The 19,711-nt window shown below is 37.3% G+C and overlaps 1 protein-coding gene across 5 annotated transcripts in view; it reads left to right on the top strand.

Moving 5' to 3' along the window:
* Nucleotides 1–19,711, top strand: part of muc (dihydrolipoamide S-acetyltransferase muc) — a 291,233-nt gene that overhangs the window by 211,993 nt on the left and 59,529 nt on the right. For all 5 annotated transcript variants that reach the window (XM_089236511.1, XM_089236509.1, XM_089236508.1 and 2 more), the window contains 2 exons: nt 10,429–10,509; nt 16,856–16,930. In XM_089236511.1, coding sequence (XP_089092637.1) covers nt 10,429–10,509; nt 16,856–16,930 — 156 coding nt within the window. The remainder of the gene's footprint in view (nt 1–10,428; nt 10,510–16,855; nt 16,931–19,711) is intronic.

The following is a 19,711-nucleotide window of genomic DNA, read 5'->3' as shown; positions in this document are numbered from 1 at the left end:
AAAATGGGTCTTGTTGCCATCTAAGTAGGTGTCGCAAAGTCTTGTTCTGATATCTTTCAAGACTCACTAAATTCTCTGTATTAGCATACAACCATATTGGTGCAGCATATGTGAAAATGGGTCTTGTTGCCATTTTGTACAGATGAATTCTATTCTTAACAGTTACGGCAGATCTTCTTGTACACAACCTTTTTATCATTTTCTTGGCTATATCTGCTTTAACGATGACTTCATTACAATGTTTTTTGAAGCATAGTGTTTTATCAATAGTAATGCCAAGATAATGATTATGGAGCTATTAAATTCCCATCAATTTCGATGTAAGCTGGAGTGGGAAGTATTCTTTTGGAAGTAATCCACATAAATACTATTTGTTAGCTCTACTTTTTTCACACCATTCTTCTACTAAATAGAGAAGCTCTTGTAAATTGCTAAGTGCTTTAGCAGGTTTTTTGTTGGTAGATAATCATAGCATCACCAGCATATAATGCTGTGATACCTACAGGAGCAATAGGAAAGCCCATTATATGCAGATTGTGTAGATGGGGCCCCAAGAACGTTGCCTTGAGCTTTTGAAGATCTGATTGTTTTTGTAGAGGATACACTATTGTTGATTTTAACTGAAAAAGTTCTAGAATGGAGATAGTGACGTGTAAATTTTATGATGTCATATGGAAAATTTTTACGAATTAATTTGTAGATAAGTCCTTTATGCCATACCTTATCAAAGCTTTTCCTTAAATCCAGGAAGGCAACAGCTGCAGTGTCTTTATAAATTCTAGCCTGTTGGAGGGTTTCAATAACTCTTAATAGTTGGGTAGGAGTCGAATGCTCTTCCTTGAATCCATGCTGTTCAGGACCCAGAATGGAATTATCAGTAACAAATTTATTAATTCTTGTTGCAATGATTCTTTCAAACAATTTTCCCAGAGTACTTAAAAGAGATATTGGCCTCCAATTATTAGGAAAATGTAAGTCTTGTCTGAGCTTAGGTATGACTTTAACAATTGCGTGTTTCCAGTTGATTGGAAAGTATTTTAATTCCATGAGTTTGTTAAAGATCTTGACAATATATGGTATAAAATTCTCTGGAAGATGCTTGAGTGCTTTGTTGGTAATTAATTCATGCCCAGCTGCCTTTCTAGTTTTTAAGTGTTTGATGATTGTTTTTAGTTCATCAGTATCAGTAGGATAAAGTGTCTCAGTATTATCTGTGGGTGGATTGTTGAAATATCTATTGATTGTACGCTAACATGTTCAACTCTGAAATTTGAAGTGTTTGTATTAGGCGAAAATTTAAACTCAAAGGCATTGGCAAACACTTCAGCTTTATCTTTGTCTGTATAGACCAGTCCGTTTGGTCCATGTATTGCAGGCATTCTATTTGTCTTATTTTTACAGGAGTTGTATATTTTGAAGAAAGAACCATCTTCACAGTTAACTTCTTCAATGAAGTTGATAAATCTTTGACTAGTAAATTCTTTCCTGGACAACTGAACTGAATTGAAACTGGATCACCGGTCCCACGGCACCTATTTTTAGGCCGCTCTACCGGTATTATTTGCTGGTCTCCCATAGGGGTTGTCTACTATGTATGTATCCGTGCATGTGTGAGGAGTGTGTATATTTGTCTGTGTAAAAAATTTGTCATGGCCAGGGTTTAAATACAATTTATACAACACATGAGCACACTCAATGTTCAAGCCAAATGGTGAGATATTCTACGCCTGGGGTGGAAATAATTTAGTGAGGAAAAGCATTACACTTATTTTTGGGTAGGCAAAAACCTCAATTCAATTAAAAATGATTCAATTAAAAACAATTTATATAAAAATCTCTTAGAAGGTCTACACCTCGTTAGGTGCTCGTGCAGCTGTTACATGATTCAGGTAAAAAAGCAAAAAAATAAAATCCCAACTATTCTCGTCGCAACCCTATTGGTTGTCGTCAAAAGTTCTCAATGAATCACATGATTCTCGTTGATATAAAATCAATGAATTACAAATTTAAAAAAAAAATTTCACGGCACCTCTTTGGGTGCAGCTTGTTTCGTATATTAGTGATATTCACTAATCCTATCACACATTTTGCAGCACCCCCCGAATTTCTTTTTTAACATATATCAAGTCCAAGGGTACACTCAATTAACGAGGCCGACTGAACTGCCAACCCCAGTAGTTCATTTAGGACATGGGGCCATCCCCAGGCAGAGGAGGGCAAGAACACTCTCCAAGCATAATAGCAAGATTTTAGGACACTAATTACAGTGTCAATATGACCAATTACAGGAACTCAAGATATCAGTTTTTTGGGGCCTGGATATTCAATTTTCAAAATTGCCAAGGCCAATGGAGAATGTTCTGTGGCCTGCCATACCTGTGGATGACCGCCGGGTCATAGTTAACAATTTCTGCCAAGTGTTAAAATTCCAAATCGTGCAAATTTTCATATTGACTCCCAGCAAGATCTCTTATATGTTCGAGAATAATGTTCATCTGTAGGTCCCGTCTAATGTCCAAATTTCTCGTGTACCAATAGGCGCCAGTCATTTTTCTAAACGTTTTATTTTCGAAAATCTGGAGCGATGCCAAGTTGCTTTTTCTGGCAAATGCCAAGACTGCTGAGGCATATGTTATCTTGAGCCTAATCACTGACTTATACAGAATTATCTTATTTTTTAGGGAAAGTTTACTCTGAGGGAAATAAATATGATTTAGCATTCCATAATTTTTGGTGGCTTTGAGTTTCACATATTCAGTATGGGCCTTAAAGTTGATTTTCCTATCAAGGATGACCCCAAGATATTTTATATGAGGTTTAGGGACGTGTTTGACGTTACTTATTTCCAATTGGTGATTTGGCCCCTGTGGGGGGTTTTCCCTCTTATGGAACCACACAAAATTGCACTTACTAAAATTCAGTGCAATATCGGAATTTTCACAATAGTCACCCACTCTATGGTCTCCTGTAAATTTTCAAATGTCTTTTCCATATCTCTACAGTTTGCAAGGAGAAGGACATCATCGGCATACTGGCTGATCATACCCCGTTGGGGACCCGGAAAATCATTCACATAGAGTGAAAACAACTGTGGGCCCAATGCGCTGCCCTGAGGGACCGAAGCCCTGACAGATCTGACTGACTAAAGCAAGTCTCTAACCTGAACCTCAAATTTTCTATTAGATAAATAATTCTCAATGAAATAAATAAATTTCGATGGGAGGTTCAGGTCAATTAACTTAACAAGTAATGTCTCATGATTCGTTCTATCAAACGCTTTCGCAAAGTCCAGGGCCAGTTGGTCTAGGGTCAGGGCCAAAGTCCAACTCCTTGTTGTTAACTGCGTCCATGATGAATTTCGTGGTCTTCAGAAGTTGTGTCACACACGAATGCTCTCTCCGAAAACTGTGTTGCTCAACCCTTAAAATTGAATTATTATGACAATACGTAGCTAATCTTTTGTTGTAAATTTTTTCAAACAATTTTGAGTAGTTACTTAAAAGGCTTATGGGTCGGTAATGTTGCAGAAACAGTGGGTCCGTACCTGGCTTATGAATGGCTTTCACTACGGCTGTTTTCCAACAGGACGGAAAGTAATTAAGGGAAAGCATGGCGTTAAAAAGATTCACTAATGAAATTCTGGCTATTCGAGGGAACGCCTTAAGGGCCTTTCTGATTTTGAGCCCTTTAATGAGCAGATCAAACTCGTCAACAGAAGTGAAGGGTACGTCAACGGTTTCGGAGAGAGGGGCTGGACAACTCACACAGAACGCCTCGATTTTCCGTTGGATCTCCTCTTTGACAGTTCTATCTTGAAGATTATTCGGAGGAAACTGTTTTTCAAATTGATCAGCCACCGCCTCTGACATGTCCTCAGGGGTGAAAAAAACTCCTCTGTCCTCGCTGTGGATTCCGGTGATAATTTCTTTCTTTAGTTTACAAATTCTCAGGGCCTCTCACAGGGAGCCATCCGCAATATTTACCTCCTCCATGAAAGTGTTAAACCATTCATTTACATGTGATTTGATTTCTGCTCTAATTTCTCGCTCAAGGAAAGTCAAATTTCTTCTATCTCCTGGATTTCTGTACCTTTGCCATTTCTTCCTTATTTTATTTTTATGCCTTATTTTATTAAGCAACTCAACAGAAAGCCCAAACTTATGCTCATTGACTTTAATTTTTGTTGTTGTACGACAAATGGTACCTCCCAGGTCACTGGTGAACTGATTCACTTTTTCCTCATTCGCTTCCGTTGTTAAATCCTCAACTGTTACCACCGGCATTTGTTCTACCAGGTTAGTAAACTCAACCCACACACAGTTGGTCTTATAAATATATGGGATTTTCCTCGGGACCAAAAAATCAATTTTTATCAGGACTGGGTTATGCGGCGAGGCAAAAGTTTAGGGGAAGTAACACAAATAGCAGCTTCGAAGTTCCTCGAGACGGCAAAATCAATCACACTCTGCCTATGAAAAGGTATGGACGGATAATGAGTAGGGCAACCACGGGCATTGATGTCAATGCTATTACTTTGCAAGTAGCGACACAATGCAACCCCTTTGCTCTCGAGTAATAACAATTCCAAGCAGTATGATGAAGATTCCAATCCCCAGCTATGATAGTGGGGGTGGGGGAAGCAAAAATTGAAGAGAGGGGATTGTAATCCAGGTCTTGGTTCGGGGGCTTATACAATTATATATTAAAAATAGTGTTATTCAATTTGATGGATACAGCAACCTTTGGACAAATATGGCCACTCCCCCTCCCCAATTGTGCATTGTGTCCCTTCTGACGCAATTGTATCTATTTATTTTAATTCTATCACTTGGGAGCAACCAAGTTTCCTGGACCAATAACACAGCTCGAAAAGTGCCTCAATAAGTTCCCTTGTATGGGGCCCCAGGCTATTTGAGTTCCATGACATGATTGTAAGGGGCTTTGGTGATCCAAAAACATTACCAGCCTGAGAACTAATTTTTATCACTGGTCAATAACGTGAGTACCTCAGTTAGACCAATCAGAAGCTGCTGAATTTTATTCTTGATTTCTATTGGTGCATTACATGTCCTAGTGATCCTATTGGTAGAAAGTAAAATGGATTTTATCTCATAGTTTATGCAAATTTCTCCAGGAACGAATTCCAACGTTTTAACTGGGTCAGCCAAATCATCCATTTCTTCACATGGCTGTGCTCGTGCCATTGAGCACTAGGTAGTGTCCAAAACCTCTTTTTCCAGGGTTCTCTCCATGCCTTGCAGGGTCTGTTCTAGGACCGTATTTACATCATTGCATAATTTCTGTTAATCAACCTGTCATTTTTCCTTTCATAGTTTTCACAAGTAATTGAATGTCCTCTATTAAGCGGATGTGGACCTTGCCTATTTACATTTTCATTTGGGGGTTGTTTACTTAAGAGAGCAGGATTTTCCCGAGGGGGACACTCCATAGAGGGTCCCAACTGCTCCGAGGGGACTGAAAAAGTTTCACCCAGACTATCTGGGGGCGGCCACTATTGTGGCCGAATTTACTGTGCCTCTAGTTGCATCTGCGAACAGCCGGCCTGTAATAGCCTGCTCATTTCGCAGTACAGTTGGTAGAGAGGGAATGTAAGTCCCACAGTGTTTTTCACCGCACAGGAAACATTTTTTCTAATTTTCGTTACCTTTGTTAGGATAATCCCTGCCACTGCGGGTCCCCCCCCCCCCTGCACAAAAAGCACACCTTGCCTTCTCGTGGCACATGTAGAGGGCGTGTCCGAGCTGAAGACAATTTCTGCATTGCTGGGTGTTTTTATTATCCTTATATTGCTTTATTGTAATCAGGATACCCGCTATTTCAGTTATATTAATGTTGTTGTTAGCAATGGTAAATTCTATCAAATAAAGTGGGAGGGGTTGGCCTTTTTTGTTGTAATTTCTCATACCAGAGACCTTCACGACCTCTAATCCTTGGCTAATGATGTCATCCGCAATATCATCAAGATTAACATTAGGTGGGAGGCCCCTGATAACTATCTTTAAATTTCTATCGCTGTTTAATTGGTACGAATGGAACCTATAGTTTTTTTCGTTACACATCTTGGTAATTTTTCTGTAATCATTCTCGGAAAAGGTTTTTATCGTAACCGAGCTTGAGGTGAACTTGGACTCAGGAGGAAATTCACATATTTTTCGCATTTCTGCAAAATCTCTCAGCCAGCTAGATCCCCATTCTGATATTACAATGGGGGGGGGGGGAATATTATTTTTCTTTTTCTTTTGTATGACCTCTGTGAAACCCACTTCGTCGTCCTCGACAACGCCCATCTGGCAAGGGGGAAGGGAACTCATGGCCCCACTTGCGCCTATATTTGCATTTTGGGTATTTAGTTGCAGTTCTATCACCACCTCGTGGGGGTGTATATTTTCTCCTACATTGTCATTATCACACGGATTTTTTCAAGGTCCACCTCAAAAGCAATAGCTTGACTAGTACCCTCAGGCACCACGTTATTTTCTCTTTCCGGAGATGGACTAACACAATGCTTACTCTTATTTTTAACATTTTGAGCCTTCCCTCTACTCTTACTTTGTTTACTTGGTTTTTCCAGTCCCCAACTAAACAGCACCATTTGAATTCCTGCATTTTTTGACTTTGCCCTTGGCTCACGAGCTGAATGTTTACGGAACCTCTCAGATTAAATATGAACACACGGGTCCTTTTTGGCCCCTTCAAAAAATATATTGCATACATCTAACAGATCATCTACATATTTCTCCCTCTCGGTTTCAATGCCATTTATGCATGAATCAAAAATTTCAATCAAAGGATCAAAATTCTCGGCTAGCAAACACTCAGCCTCGTCAATAACACCCAGGGACTCTTGTTTACGATAGAAAAAGTCTAACCATAGATTTAACAAATCCAACAAGGCATTTCAGTCATTATTTATAAGCTCAGCAAATTTATCATACAAAGTAGCAAAATTATTTTGTGGCCCTACACCTTCTTTAGCATAATCAGCGGGGCAAAATCTCACCATAACGCAAGAACAGTAGAGTGCACTCACCTGTAGTTATTTCCCAGGGAGCCAGCATCCCACCTCCCGGCAGAGCGTTGGAGACAGCAAACCAGTCCAAACAGCACCAGTCTATCAAAAATGCCTCGGTTCAGCCACCACAACCACGACGTAAAGATGAAGCGCAGGAAGGAGATCTTCGTGATAAGATACGACAACCTTGCGCCTCGTTAAGGCACAAGGCAAGTCCACGCATAATTCCCGACTCCTCGTCAAGGCCCCTGCTCCATCCGCACCTCGTCAACTGGTTGTGGCAATTCAGCTACCAAAACGCCGTCAGTATGAATTCAGCTCCGCTCGATCGTTATTGCAGCAGCAGCTCTCTTGCGTCCTCACTCCTCGGGGCGGGCATGCAAATGAAATTTCTTTTTTTTATTTGACCTGGACACCAGCTCTCAGAAGAACGAGAACCTTCCCCTTCAAGATCCAGCAACAGAATGATGACAACAGCCAATCAGATAACTCCACATCTCTCAGCCAATCGGGATCTCCTGGCATAAGAACTGTTTTCAATTCGCTGCCAGCCATAGAATCAACTGACCAAACACAGTAAGGAAAAGATGGCAAACCTATAGGGGTAATTTGGATAAAATCATCTTAAACAAATTACAGAAAGAAATCAAGAAAGAGGTTGCACATCACATTAATGATAGGTTCTAAGAATTTATTGGTAATGCCACCGCTGAGAATGGGGGGCCTCTGGAGGGAATGGAGAATATGCAAGCCTAAAAACACAAGACTTAACAAAATTCAGACTCCGGCTGGGAATTCAGTCTGTACTGACCAAGAAATAGCAGACACTTTTGCAGAAGCATATGAAAGTCAGTTCTCTAGAAACACTAATCAACCAGTAAATACGTACCAGAGACTAAGACACAAGGTGGCTTCCTACCTTTATAATTCCGCAAATTCACCACAAGGCAACATGACTTCACCACAGTCAATGAAATCCGTGACATTATCAACCATCTGGATGTCAAAAAGGCTGCTGGTATTGACGGTAATAGTAATAAAGCCCTGAAGTGCTTGCCAGTCAATTTTCTGGAATCCATCAACAATATATTTAATTCTGCCATCCAAAACAACTATTTTCCTTCCCATGGAAGAAATCGGTAATTAAGGCAATTCATAAGCCTAGTACTGATCCATTAATTGCACAAAACTACAGACCGATTAGCCTTCTTAGCAATCTGAGCAAAGTATTCGAAAGAATCATTGCTCCCAGGCTAATACAATACATTGATACAAACAGCATCATAAGACCAGAACAGCATGGATTTAGATCACAGCATTCATGTCTCACTCAGCTTTTAAGAGTATCAGAATTCATCACAGATGCTTTTAACAATTTTGACTACGTTGCTTCTGCAATTACCTTTTAGGCAGAACCTTTCAGGTTAAAATTCAAGATAGCCTCTCTATTGTAAAACCCATACAAGCTTCTGTTCCTCAGGGCAGCATATTGGGTCCACAATTGTTCCTCTTATACATAAACGACATCCCTTCTCCACAGAATGGAACAATTGCACTCTTTGCGGATGACTGTGCGGTGTTATGCAGCAGCAGAAATGCAACACAAGCTGTGGAAAATTTGCAAGACACAATTGATACTATTGAATATTGGTGTGATAAATCAGCTGTCAAATTGAATTTTGCAAAATGTAAATTTGCTTGGTTTACTCGTCGCCGTAAACTCCCTAGGCAACCACTGCTTATTGGCGATAAAATTTTAAGACCAGTGGGCCAGGTTAAATACTTAGGTTTTATACTTAATAAGAACCTCTCTTTTTCATCACACATTGATTTTGTCAAAAACAAAACAAATGGAGTAATGGGAATGTTGAACAAGATTACTTTCCCACAAGCTAAATTATCACTCCAAAACAAAATTATTCTGTACAAAACAATTCTCAGACCCACCCTTTTATATGCATCCCCTGCATGGGCACATGCCTGTAAAATGAACATCAATAATTTGCAAGTTGTGCAAAACAAGATTCTCAGAAGATTCACAAAAGCACCTTGGTTTATTAGAGGAGCTAATATTAGAAGGGACTTGGGTATTCCCCACATATTCGATTAATTTCAGAGCATAAACAAAGATCAATTTGATAGAATGAAAGAATCCACATATCAACATCTTGCAGATATTGTGGCTTATGATATACGAGAACTAAGGAAATATAGGAGGCCACAGAAAATTTTTCAATTAAATTGGAATACACTTTAGTTGCCTCCTCGCTTGTAAAAGGCGAATTGCTGTATATATTGATCTTCAAATGAATACTTCATGCGGCTTGGTTGTACTCATTCTGCTGTTGAGATACATCTCTTGCGTTCATTTGGAATCCATGTTTATAAATAATTGTTTCTTCATATTGTAAATAATATTTGTTTTGAGCACTTACTGAATGGAACTCTTTTTGTGTTGTAAATAATGTTGTTTTTGAGCACTTTTTGAATGGAACTCTTTTGTATTATTTTGGTCATTTCTTGTGAAAAAAAAAATGTGCTCCTTATTTGGAACAATCGAACTGAATTTCCCTTATTGAATATGTGCACTATGATAAGAGGGAAACGTCTTATTGCGTATGATAGCTCTGCTTCTTGAACAATTGTTACCTGAACTCTTACATTGATAGCAGAAAACTTCTGCTAAGTACATGGATAATTTTCATCTTCGTATGTGAGGGTGTGCCACAAAAAGGTAGTTTGGGAGTAAGGAAAAGAACTTCCAGATATTTCATAGGCATAGAGAATCATCTTTAATTGTATAGACCAGGGGTGGCCAACTTCTTTCTGTTCAACGGCCAGCATAATCAATTGCCGCATCACTGGCTGCACCAGGCATAGAACCCAGACTTAAAAGCAGCACCAGTAAATTGACCCAGAAAAGTCACCAATTTGTATGCGCCATAAGTAATGTGGTGAAGCGCATTGTCAATTTAGCCGCTAAACTTCCAACTTGGGCTTTGTATGTATCCCCCCATTTCTTCATTAACTGACATATACTCATGATTGATCTGGTTTTTTTTCAGCAAGATAGAATATGTCAAAATCACAATTTCTTCTGTAAATTGTTCCATCCACCATAGTTTGAATTTTACAGACAAGAAGTTTTTTAATTTTTCTGCATTTATTTTTTTCTTAACTCATGATTTTGCATCTCTCCCTACTGTAACCCTGTGTAGTTGCACAATTCAAATTAGATGCTCAAGAAATTGATTCAGGTATTGGTACACTTCAAGAAGTGTGTTATTATTGGGATGAAAAACGTTTTCAGCATAAAATGAACAGAAACGTCTGTTTCATATCATTTTTGTGATATTCTGTACAAGAGGAAAACACATTAATTTTTGATTTTGTAGGGTTTGTCAACTATCAGCCAAGAAACAAAAGCATTAGCTCTGAAGGCTAAAGAAGGAAGGTTAAAACCAGAGGAATTCCAGGTAAAATTTTATTATTGTTTTAAAAATTACTTCAGTTGAATACATGATTTTTCTTTATTGTTATCATTTTTTGGAGCCTTAAGTTGAATAACAGTCTATGTTATATTTTTGCAGAATCAGTTTTTTGAGTGAATAATATTCCATATAGCGTACATTATATGTTCCTTAACACTAGAAAGACCAATACCATACCAATGTCTTGATTTTCGTAATTTCTTTTTATGTTTAAATGTGGATAAGCAAAGTGTAGGTAAGCAGTAGAATAGAAAAACTTAGTTTTCGAAATAAAAATTCATTATTAAATTTTATTTTTAACCTTTTTGCTCCAGAGGCACACATATTGAGGCACATACCTATTTTTTAATGGTCTTAAATGGTTTTAATTCTTTTTTTTCAAGTGAAGGCTTCAAGTATGTGTAATGGTACCTAATTAATTAATCAATTAGAAGTTTATTATTTACCATATTTTTCTTCTTTTTAAAGACTATTTCAACATACAGTAAACACAAATCAATCAAAAAAATTTTTTTTAATGGTTAGATTTGAAGAGGATACTTAACCTCCCAAAAAGTTCCTTGTTGCATATCCGATAAAAAAATATTTATATTATAAAATTGCAATTGTATTCATATTACATTTGCAATTGTATTATATTACAACTCTTGCTGAATGCTCAGCAGTGCTTGTCAAATGTTTGCCAATTTTAAAAATGTTACTCGGTTAATTGGCATTTTAATATATGATTCAATTCAGCTTGGAAATTATGTTTTTTGAAACATCGCATCTATCTCAGTGTAAACACCACCAGTCTCTGAAATCACGTTTTTCAAAACATAGACAACGCAATGCTAATGCTCGTTCCATGAAATAAATAAATAAATTTTATTGATTTGACCAGTAGGTCCTTTAATGAGTGGCAATTCGTTGTTGATACGTTTTACAGCCATATTTACAAAATATACAATGCATTGGAAATATAATGAAGCACATATGTTGGTGTCAGAACAATTAATATAAGGCAAGGGGAAATAATGAATGAATGATAAGCAGACACAGAATGAACATGATCCTAATATGCAGACAAATTATAATAGGTTACACATACTAAGTGGACAAAAAGCAAGTACTAAAAGAAAAAAATAAATTAATATCAATAAAAATATATGGACTTCATTCCAAACAGAGAGCGTAAGATGACATGACAAGGCAAATAGATATATTGAGTGTACATTATCAGTGATCGAAAGTAATTGAGCCATATTAACGGGACCTGAAGAGAAATTTAAATATTTGAATCTGGGATTAGAGTAAAAAGGGCAGTGAAAAATTACATGATTCAAATCCTCAAATACCAAAAGGTTGCAATATGTACAATTGCTCTGATGGGATCCATAGAAAGTTTTTTACCATTAACGAAAATTGATGTTTAAGTCTGAGTTTGACAAAAACCCTTTTGACTGAGATATGAAAAGGGAGGAAAAAATATTCTTCCATCAGGAAAAAGTTGTTTTTATATCTTTAAATAGTAAAAATTTTTCTCACTATGCAAAATGGGAGAAATCAGTTTGGATACTCTGGTTTTTTATACTCTCAATAATAAGTGGAAGATGAGCTTTTACAAGACTTGGATTTTGTTGAACCCAAATAAAACCAAAGCTAGCAGTGTCAAGAATATTTTTAACTTGTAATGCCCAATTATTTTTTATTAGTAATGGACGAATTACAAGATTGAAATAGTCTGTCATAACTTATTCCTGTCAAATGGGATTGTTTCATTTGAAGCAAACGTATCCAGAATTTTAAAATATATTTTTTAAACGAAACACAGGCTTAGGCGGCCAAGTTCAGCTCTCAGAGCATACCCAGGGCATAGCTGCCAAGTCTCCCGAATTTTTCGGGAATCTCCCGAATTTTAGCTTCATCGCTCGACCTCCCGAAAAGTTCTTAAATCTCCCGAATTTTTACGAAAATCACAAAAATCCCTAATTGTCCCTAAAAATTCCCTACTTCATTAAAAAAAAATCCCCGCTTATGAAAACAATCCCTAAGGAATTTCTTGTGGGGCATGAAGCCTCTTTTTTTTTCCCCTTTCGAAATGACGTCACACGTCGTAAATGGGGAAATTCCCTTTTTAAGGAAGTTTTACAAACCCTCTGATGGTAACAAGAAAGTTGTTTGTCTTATCGTGCAGGGAAATGGCTTAGCAGCCAATAGTCCTGGATAATAATTGAAGATTATGGTGATGCACATGTGGTCAAAATTTCTTTTGTTGAAGTTACGTACGTGCGATATAACAAAGCATGAATAATGATAAGCAAAAACATATTTAATCAATTTTAAAGATACTTATTCCGATGAATTTCCTTTCATCAAACGTTCCAGAAGAGGGCCGACTTTTCCTTTTTGTACAAGTTGTGTTACGGACATAAACATCGGTCATGGAAAGACTGCCATCATCAGTCGTGAAATGAAAAAAAAAAAACATCAAGCAAATGTCACAAAAAGTCAGTGTTCTTCAAAAATTGACGCTTTTTTCCTTCATCTTCCGATGATTTTAGGGTCATTCACGCAGAATGTTTGTTCACAGCATTTCTGATTGAACACAATATTTATTTTTACATCATTGAAGTTTTGGCCTCCAATTTCACTTCTTTTTTGCGTAGGAATTTTATTCCCAAGGGTTTAACTTCCATGTGTGTAAAATCCCTATTTTAATTTGACTTCAGTAGGGATTTTATTCCCTACGCTTTAACTTTTATGTTTGGAAAATCCCTATTTTATTTGGAAAAATCCCTATTGTATTTATTAGGGAGTGATTTTAGCATAAAATACGGGTTTGCGCGAAAATCTCCCGAATTTTCATTTTCAAAAGTTGGCAGCTATGCCAGGGGTATTTCTAAAAAACTATCAATAGCCTCTGAGAAAAAAATACTAAATATTTGATCCATTTTATCAATAAATTGTAATAACCAAATGGGAGATGCATATGAGGCTGTGGGAGCAAAAGGGAATCAAAAAGTTTTAAAGCCATGACCAAGGAATTATTATGAGCCCCTCTAAGTATTTTTATCACTTGCGGTATAGCTGTTTTGGACTTCGCCAGAAAGTTTAAGTATGCTGTGTAAACTTTACCGGAACTTGAAAATAGGACCCCCAAGTACATGTAAGTCGAAGTGGTAGTTGTTGACCCTGAAAATGCCATTCATCATATTTTGACAATTTACCTGATTTTTTGATTACAATAAATTGATTTTTATTAATATTAAGGTCAATCAAAAAGTCCTCACGAAAACCCTGGAGTATATCTATTTTTCCTTGCAAGTTTTTTGGGGAATCTGATAAAATTACGGCGTCATCCGCATACAGAAGTGCATGTATACCAGTTGTATAATTTATAAAAACTGGTGAAATACTAGAGGAATTTAGACGGTCTGTGAATTCTTTAATAAAAATAGAGAAAAGTGAGGGAGAGATAAAACTTCACCTTGCAAAATCCCTTTAGTAATACTTATTGCAGCAGTTAGCCCATCGCTGGTTCTGATTCTCACTTTTGCATTAGCATACATGCCAGAAAGTATCTTGATAAGTTTATCACTGATTCCTAAATGGATCTCAGAACATGCTAGAGTAGGGAATGGTCAACACTATCGGAAGCTTTCTTAAAATCAATAAAAATAGCATAGAGTTTACCCCTAGGTTTAAAAATAAACTTCTGTATGAGGTTATTCAAAATAAAAATTTGATCCGTGGTTGAAAAATTAGAACGAAATCCAGCTTGTTCCCTTGGAATAATGTCTTTCTCATTTAGCCAGGTATTTAATCGATTATTCAAGATGGAGGTAAATAACTTGATCGCGACTGAGATCAAAGAAATGGGTTTGTAGTTTGCTGGTTGGGTACGATCACGTTTTTTATACATAGGATTTTGACTTGTACCTCGATCCGGGAAACTGGAAAACATGATTTTTCAAAGATACCATTAGAAGCCTTGAAAGATTCGTAGGTCTCAAACTCTTCAAATATTCAGGTTTTATGAGATCACTTGAATGAGCCTTTTGTTTTTTCATATTCTTGAGGGCAAACAAAAGTTCTTCTAGAGAAAATGGGTTGTCCAAAATAGGATCTGTATGTGCAAGAGCTGACTCTAAACTGGAGGGAAAAATTTGTACTTGATTGTTATCAGTCACGCGCGTAGGTGAAAACAGATTTGAATAAAACTGGTACCATGTTGCTGTAGAAACATTATTGAGATTCCAACGTCTAGGTTTAAAATTATTAATTATTTTCCAAAATTCAGAAGAATTTTTCGCAGAAATCCACAATGTATTTTGGTTTGAAAAAAAATCCTTTTTTTTATTTTACAGAGTTTTTATACCTTAATTTTAGAGCTCGAAAAGTTAAAAATATTTCTTGAGAGAGATCTTCTGAGAGAACGAAGAGTTCTATGAATATTTTTTTTAAATTACAGCAGTCCCCATCAAACCATATTGGTCTGTTATGCAAAAATTCATGGTTGTGTACGGTACGAGTAAGATTCAATTCAGTAGCAACATTAAAGAGAGTCTCAACGAATATGTTTGGAGTTATTTCTAAATCGGGAATCCTAGAAAAAGAAGGATTAACTTTCGTGTCAAACTCATCTGAGCAATCTGTATTCCAGAATGATCTTTTGTAGCTTGTTAAAATTTTTTTGTTTTGATAGACAGTAGCTAAGATAAATTTAGCATGAATTGGAAAGTGATCGGAGAAACAATCATCCAAAATTTCAAAATCATGAAAAAATTGTATGTATAAAATCATATATATGATAGCAAATAAATCAATTGTTCTAGCACCATTGTAGGAATAATATGTGAACGCGTCATGTGCATCTACCCTTGAATAAAGTGTAAAATGAAGAGGAGCTTTTTTTCCATTTTCTTGGTAATCCTGCGTTTATAACCAAATGTAGTTTTATAATAAAATTTTCATAAAAATGTGGGTCCTGCCAAGGTCCACATTTATTCCATTTTTTTTCAGGAAAAGTCACATGAGGAGAGCCGTCCTTAGGACCAGTAAATGGAATCGTGTGACCCCACTTACCATTCTGTAACATGATTTCTTTATATTCCAGTTGGTGGCTGTAAAGGGATGTTGTTCTGGATTGACCAGCTTCATCCCATTTCGGTTCCAAAAGAAGTTTAAAAAAACTGTAGTATAATTAAATTCATCCATTCGTTTATATCCATTTAATACTGTTTCTTTCACCCCAGATGGTCAACCATAGTCCAAAGACTTTTATCAAAGCCCCGACTGGCGCCAATAAAAAAATCTTTGTTGCAGAAGATTCTTTCTCATATGGCGGGCGTCGTTAAAATTAGAGGATATTTTTTCCCCTCTTATTCAAAAAACCTGCATTGTAGAATGTGTCTGTCTTTTTACTTTCAAAGAGAGCCGAAATTGAGTTATTGAAATGTTCTTTGTGGTCCTATTTACGGTGAATAACACTGTAAATAGGAAGGTTAGACAATCATATAATTTTTTACTTCAACCGCAGACTGTGTGGAAAAAATACAAAAAATGAAAACAATATGGTTTAATAATTAAACATAATATGTACGATAGACATGACACATCTACACGTTTACAAAACATGGATTAAAAAAAAAGTTTTTCTCTCTCGTCCTTCTTTCTATACCCCAAAATTTTCCACCCTGGGCTGTAGCCTGCTTAGCCGACTTGTAAATACACTACTGGTAATATCATTATGCAGGCTATCATCAGTACAGAGTATCGTTATATAGGATTTTTTACCTATGTATAAATCAATTTTATACATAGATTGTGTAGAATCACATTTTATTGTGGTAGTCGAGTGGTTATAGTGACGGTCTCGCGATGCGAGGATCCGGGTTCGAACCCCACAGTGGTGGTCGGCTAAAGTTGGTTTTCTGTGGTTCCCAACTTCAAGGTGCGAATGCGAGCCTATCTCCCCGTTAAAAAGTCTCTCCACAGAGAGCAACAGTCCTACAACGATAAATCATTCAATCATAACACTTCACTCATAGTTAGAAAAACTGGTGGCAGATGGCAGCACTACACATAACAAGCATTACAGGGAAACAAAAACTTCACGTCAGGTTTCACTACACGTACACGCACATTCCCGCATGTACCGATTCGTTGGGGGTTCCGCGGCGCGGCGAGGGTTGTGTGGTGTAGCAGTAGTAGGTAGGGCCTCCAAAAAATGGCTCGGGGATCCATGATGTTCTTAAGTCAGCCACCTCGTCGGGCAATTTGCCTGTTGTGGCGTTGTATTTGTATTTGTATACAGTATCATAACTTAAAATTTATTTGTATTTTGTAGGGTGGTACTTTTACTGTGTCTAATCTTGGAATGTTTGGTATAAAAAACTTTTCTGCAGTAATAAATCCACCTCAGGTAAGTTGATTTTCCTATTTATTCAATGGTGACAAAAGAAATTCTGACCCAATCAAAGGGAAAAATTGGCATAAAAAGTTTACATTAATTTATTAATTAACTAATTGAATTAAAATTTTACCAATACTCCAATTTTTTTAAGTTCTTTAAAATCAGAGATGCCACTGTGCTCTAATTTACCTGGATCTTGGGACCCAGGTTATTCGAAAAATACTCCTGTAGCGACCCTTTTTCAACTATGTTTATAATCATTTTCTTTATTATTATTATTATTTATGTCAGTGTGGCATCATGTCTATTTTTATGTAGTCAAAGCCGACTATCATTATTGTTTGTTTTACATTCGGCATATTCGCACGCCTGCCACATGCTCCTGCTGTTGAGTTTGTAATAGTTATATAAATTGTAAATAAAACATGTAAATAATTAACAATCGCTGTATTCAACTTGTGAGCTAGCCTACCGAACGACATTGCGCCTCCAACGCGTAACAGTGGTGACCTGTTTTTTTTTTGAACACGTGAGATGCAAGTTGCTGTTTCCCTTTCCCAACCACGTTGTTTGTGCTACGACCCTGAATTTGCGTTTTCGGCTACCAGGGTTTTACGGTTTCTGATGAAAACAGATGCTGTCATCTCACTTTCTGAAGATGTTGTCAAGCATACGGTAGGCTCTTTTTGAACTTTTCTTGATTTGTGTCGCAAGCACTACGATGTCAATGGCTCAATCCGAATCGATGGAAATCAACCCAGTCGCGGTAAAAATGCCTCCGTTCTGGCGAAATCGCCCAGAATTATGGTTCAAACAGATCGAATCGCAATTTTCGCGCTCCAAAATTAGCGCTGACTCGACAAAATTCAACTATGCAATTACTAGTTTAGATCAGCAGGAACTCTCGGCCATTTCGGATATCTTTATGAATCCACTGGCTCAAAATGGCTATGATGCCCTGAAAGAGCGGTTGATATCCCAGTATGCCGATTCCGAATCTTCTAGGTTAAAGGCTCTTTTGCAAGGCCTAGTATTGGAAATGCGCGATTTAGCTGGCAAGCATTTTGATGATAAAATTTTGAAAACCTTGTGGCTACAACAATTGCCAGTAGCTGTTCAGCAGATATTAGCCGTAAGCACTGACGACTTGCCGAAGCTTGCGGATATGGCAGACGGCATATTGGACATCACCAAGCCCACGGAAGTCAGTTCAGTCCAGCTGTGTCCAATCGATACCAGATTAGATGAGATCTGCACTCGCCTGTCTAGAATAGAAACTAGACCTCATGGTCAGCGTTTTCATTATCGTTCGTGATCTAGGTCTTGCCAATCTCTCTCAGCGAGACAAACATCTCAAATATGCTGGTACCACAGGAAATTCAGAGAAAAAGCGCACAAGTGCACAAATTGAGTGGCCTTAAACCTTTAGAAATATGCACTATACTGTAAATTCTTTGATTTTATGCATTTATATGCATTAATGTTGAAAAATGTGAAAATATACAAATGCATGTGCACATAATCCGGGCTCTATTTAGTATTAGCTTACTGTCTCTATTCACTAACTAAAACAATAGGCCCAAATGAAAAGAACAAAAATTACTGAGAGTATCCAGGAAAAACAATGTTTGATAACACTAATGTTTAAAAACCCCTCGAATTTATATCAAAGAAGCTGGGAAAACACAAACCTGGCAAAAGTAAAATTAAATGCGAGCGAGAAAAAAAAAATTAAGGTGATTGAAAATACACAATCAAAATTTAAAAATTGAGAGCAATAAAAAAAGCACTTATATGGCAAATCCAACGATATGCAGTCCAAAAAATTTTGTGACAAAATCAAACTAGAGAGTAAGTTAAAAACACAATCTAGAAAAATGAAGAGAACGCCACAGAATATGACCCAAAAATAAAAAGCACACTAAGTGAAACTCATGAGAACGAAAAAAAAACACAAAGAAGGGAAAAAGTGTGCGGTTGTGGCGCAGCTCAGGTTAGAACCCAGGTCGTCCAAGGATTGCCCCTAAGTATCTCATGGCATGCCTCTACCGATCGTGCTACCGTAGCTGTGGTGCAATCGGTAGTGAGAAGCCGAGTTCTCATTTGATAGTTTTGTAAAAATACTAGATAAGTGCACCAAAATGCACACTTGCTACTTGTGATAGAATATGGGATGGCTTTTGGTTCATGCGCCACTCAAGGGAGATGTTAGATCGTATGTGAATGGGGGTGAAAAAAGTTATTCAACAAAAAAAATAGAGTACAATTTCTGTCTTTGGAGGAGCGACAAATCTGAGATGAAAGAATGAAAACAAAATATTTGAAGTTGTTTCCCCTTTGGAATTGTTGAGATAAATTGTGAGGGACCCAATGTGCCATCTTAACTCATGGGCCAATGCAAGCACGGCCCAGAGGTCTCGGTGCAGAGGAGGACCTCATAAAAATGAGATGTGGTTTAAATTTTCAAAAGTAAACATGTCTGGCGAGAGGTGGGTAGGTCCAAGAATCACTTTGCTTTTAAGATGGCCATGGAGAAAGGGAGTAAGCAGGAGGATCTAGAAATAAGTCCTGAATGGGTAGAGATTATGTCTTGAGCCACCGCTGATGGATTGCACTCTTGTTTCTGATATTACGTTCCCATGCCCTCTCTGTTCCCTCAAGTTTTCTCAACATCTCTTTCGTCAAAGTATGACTCAAAAGTGTGATGTTATGTAAATTTTTACTGTTGAAAATTTTTAAAAATTTTGCTATCTCAACACTGCCTCCCTTTAGCCTGCTGCCCAGGTGCAT

The sequence above is a fragment of the Pholcus phalangioides genome, unplaced genomic scaffold (genome assembly GCF_987345545.1).
Source record: "Pholcus phalangioides strain wild (caught in Gottingen) unplaced genomic scaffold, Ppha-v1.0 ptg000009l_1, whole genome shotgun sequence".
NCBI lineage: Eukaryota > Metazoa > Arthropoda > Arachnida > Araneae > Pholcidae > Pholcus > Pholcus phalangioides.
The sequence above is the reverse complement of the archived record's forward strand: the minus strand, read 5'-3'. Positions and strand labels throughout refer to the sequence as shown.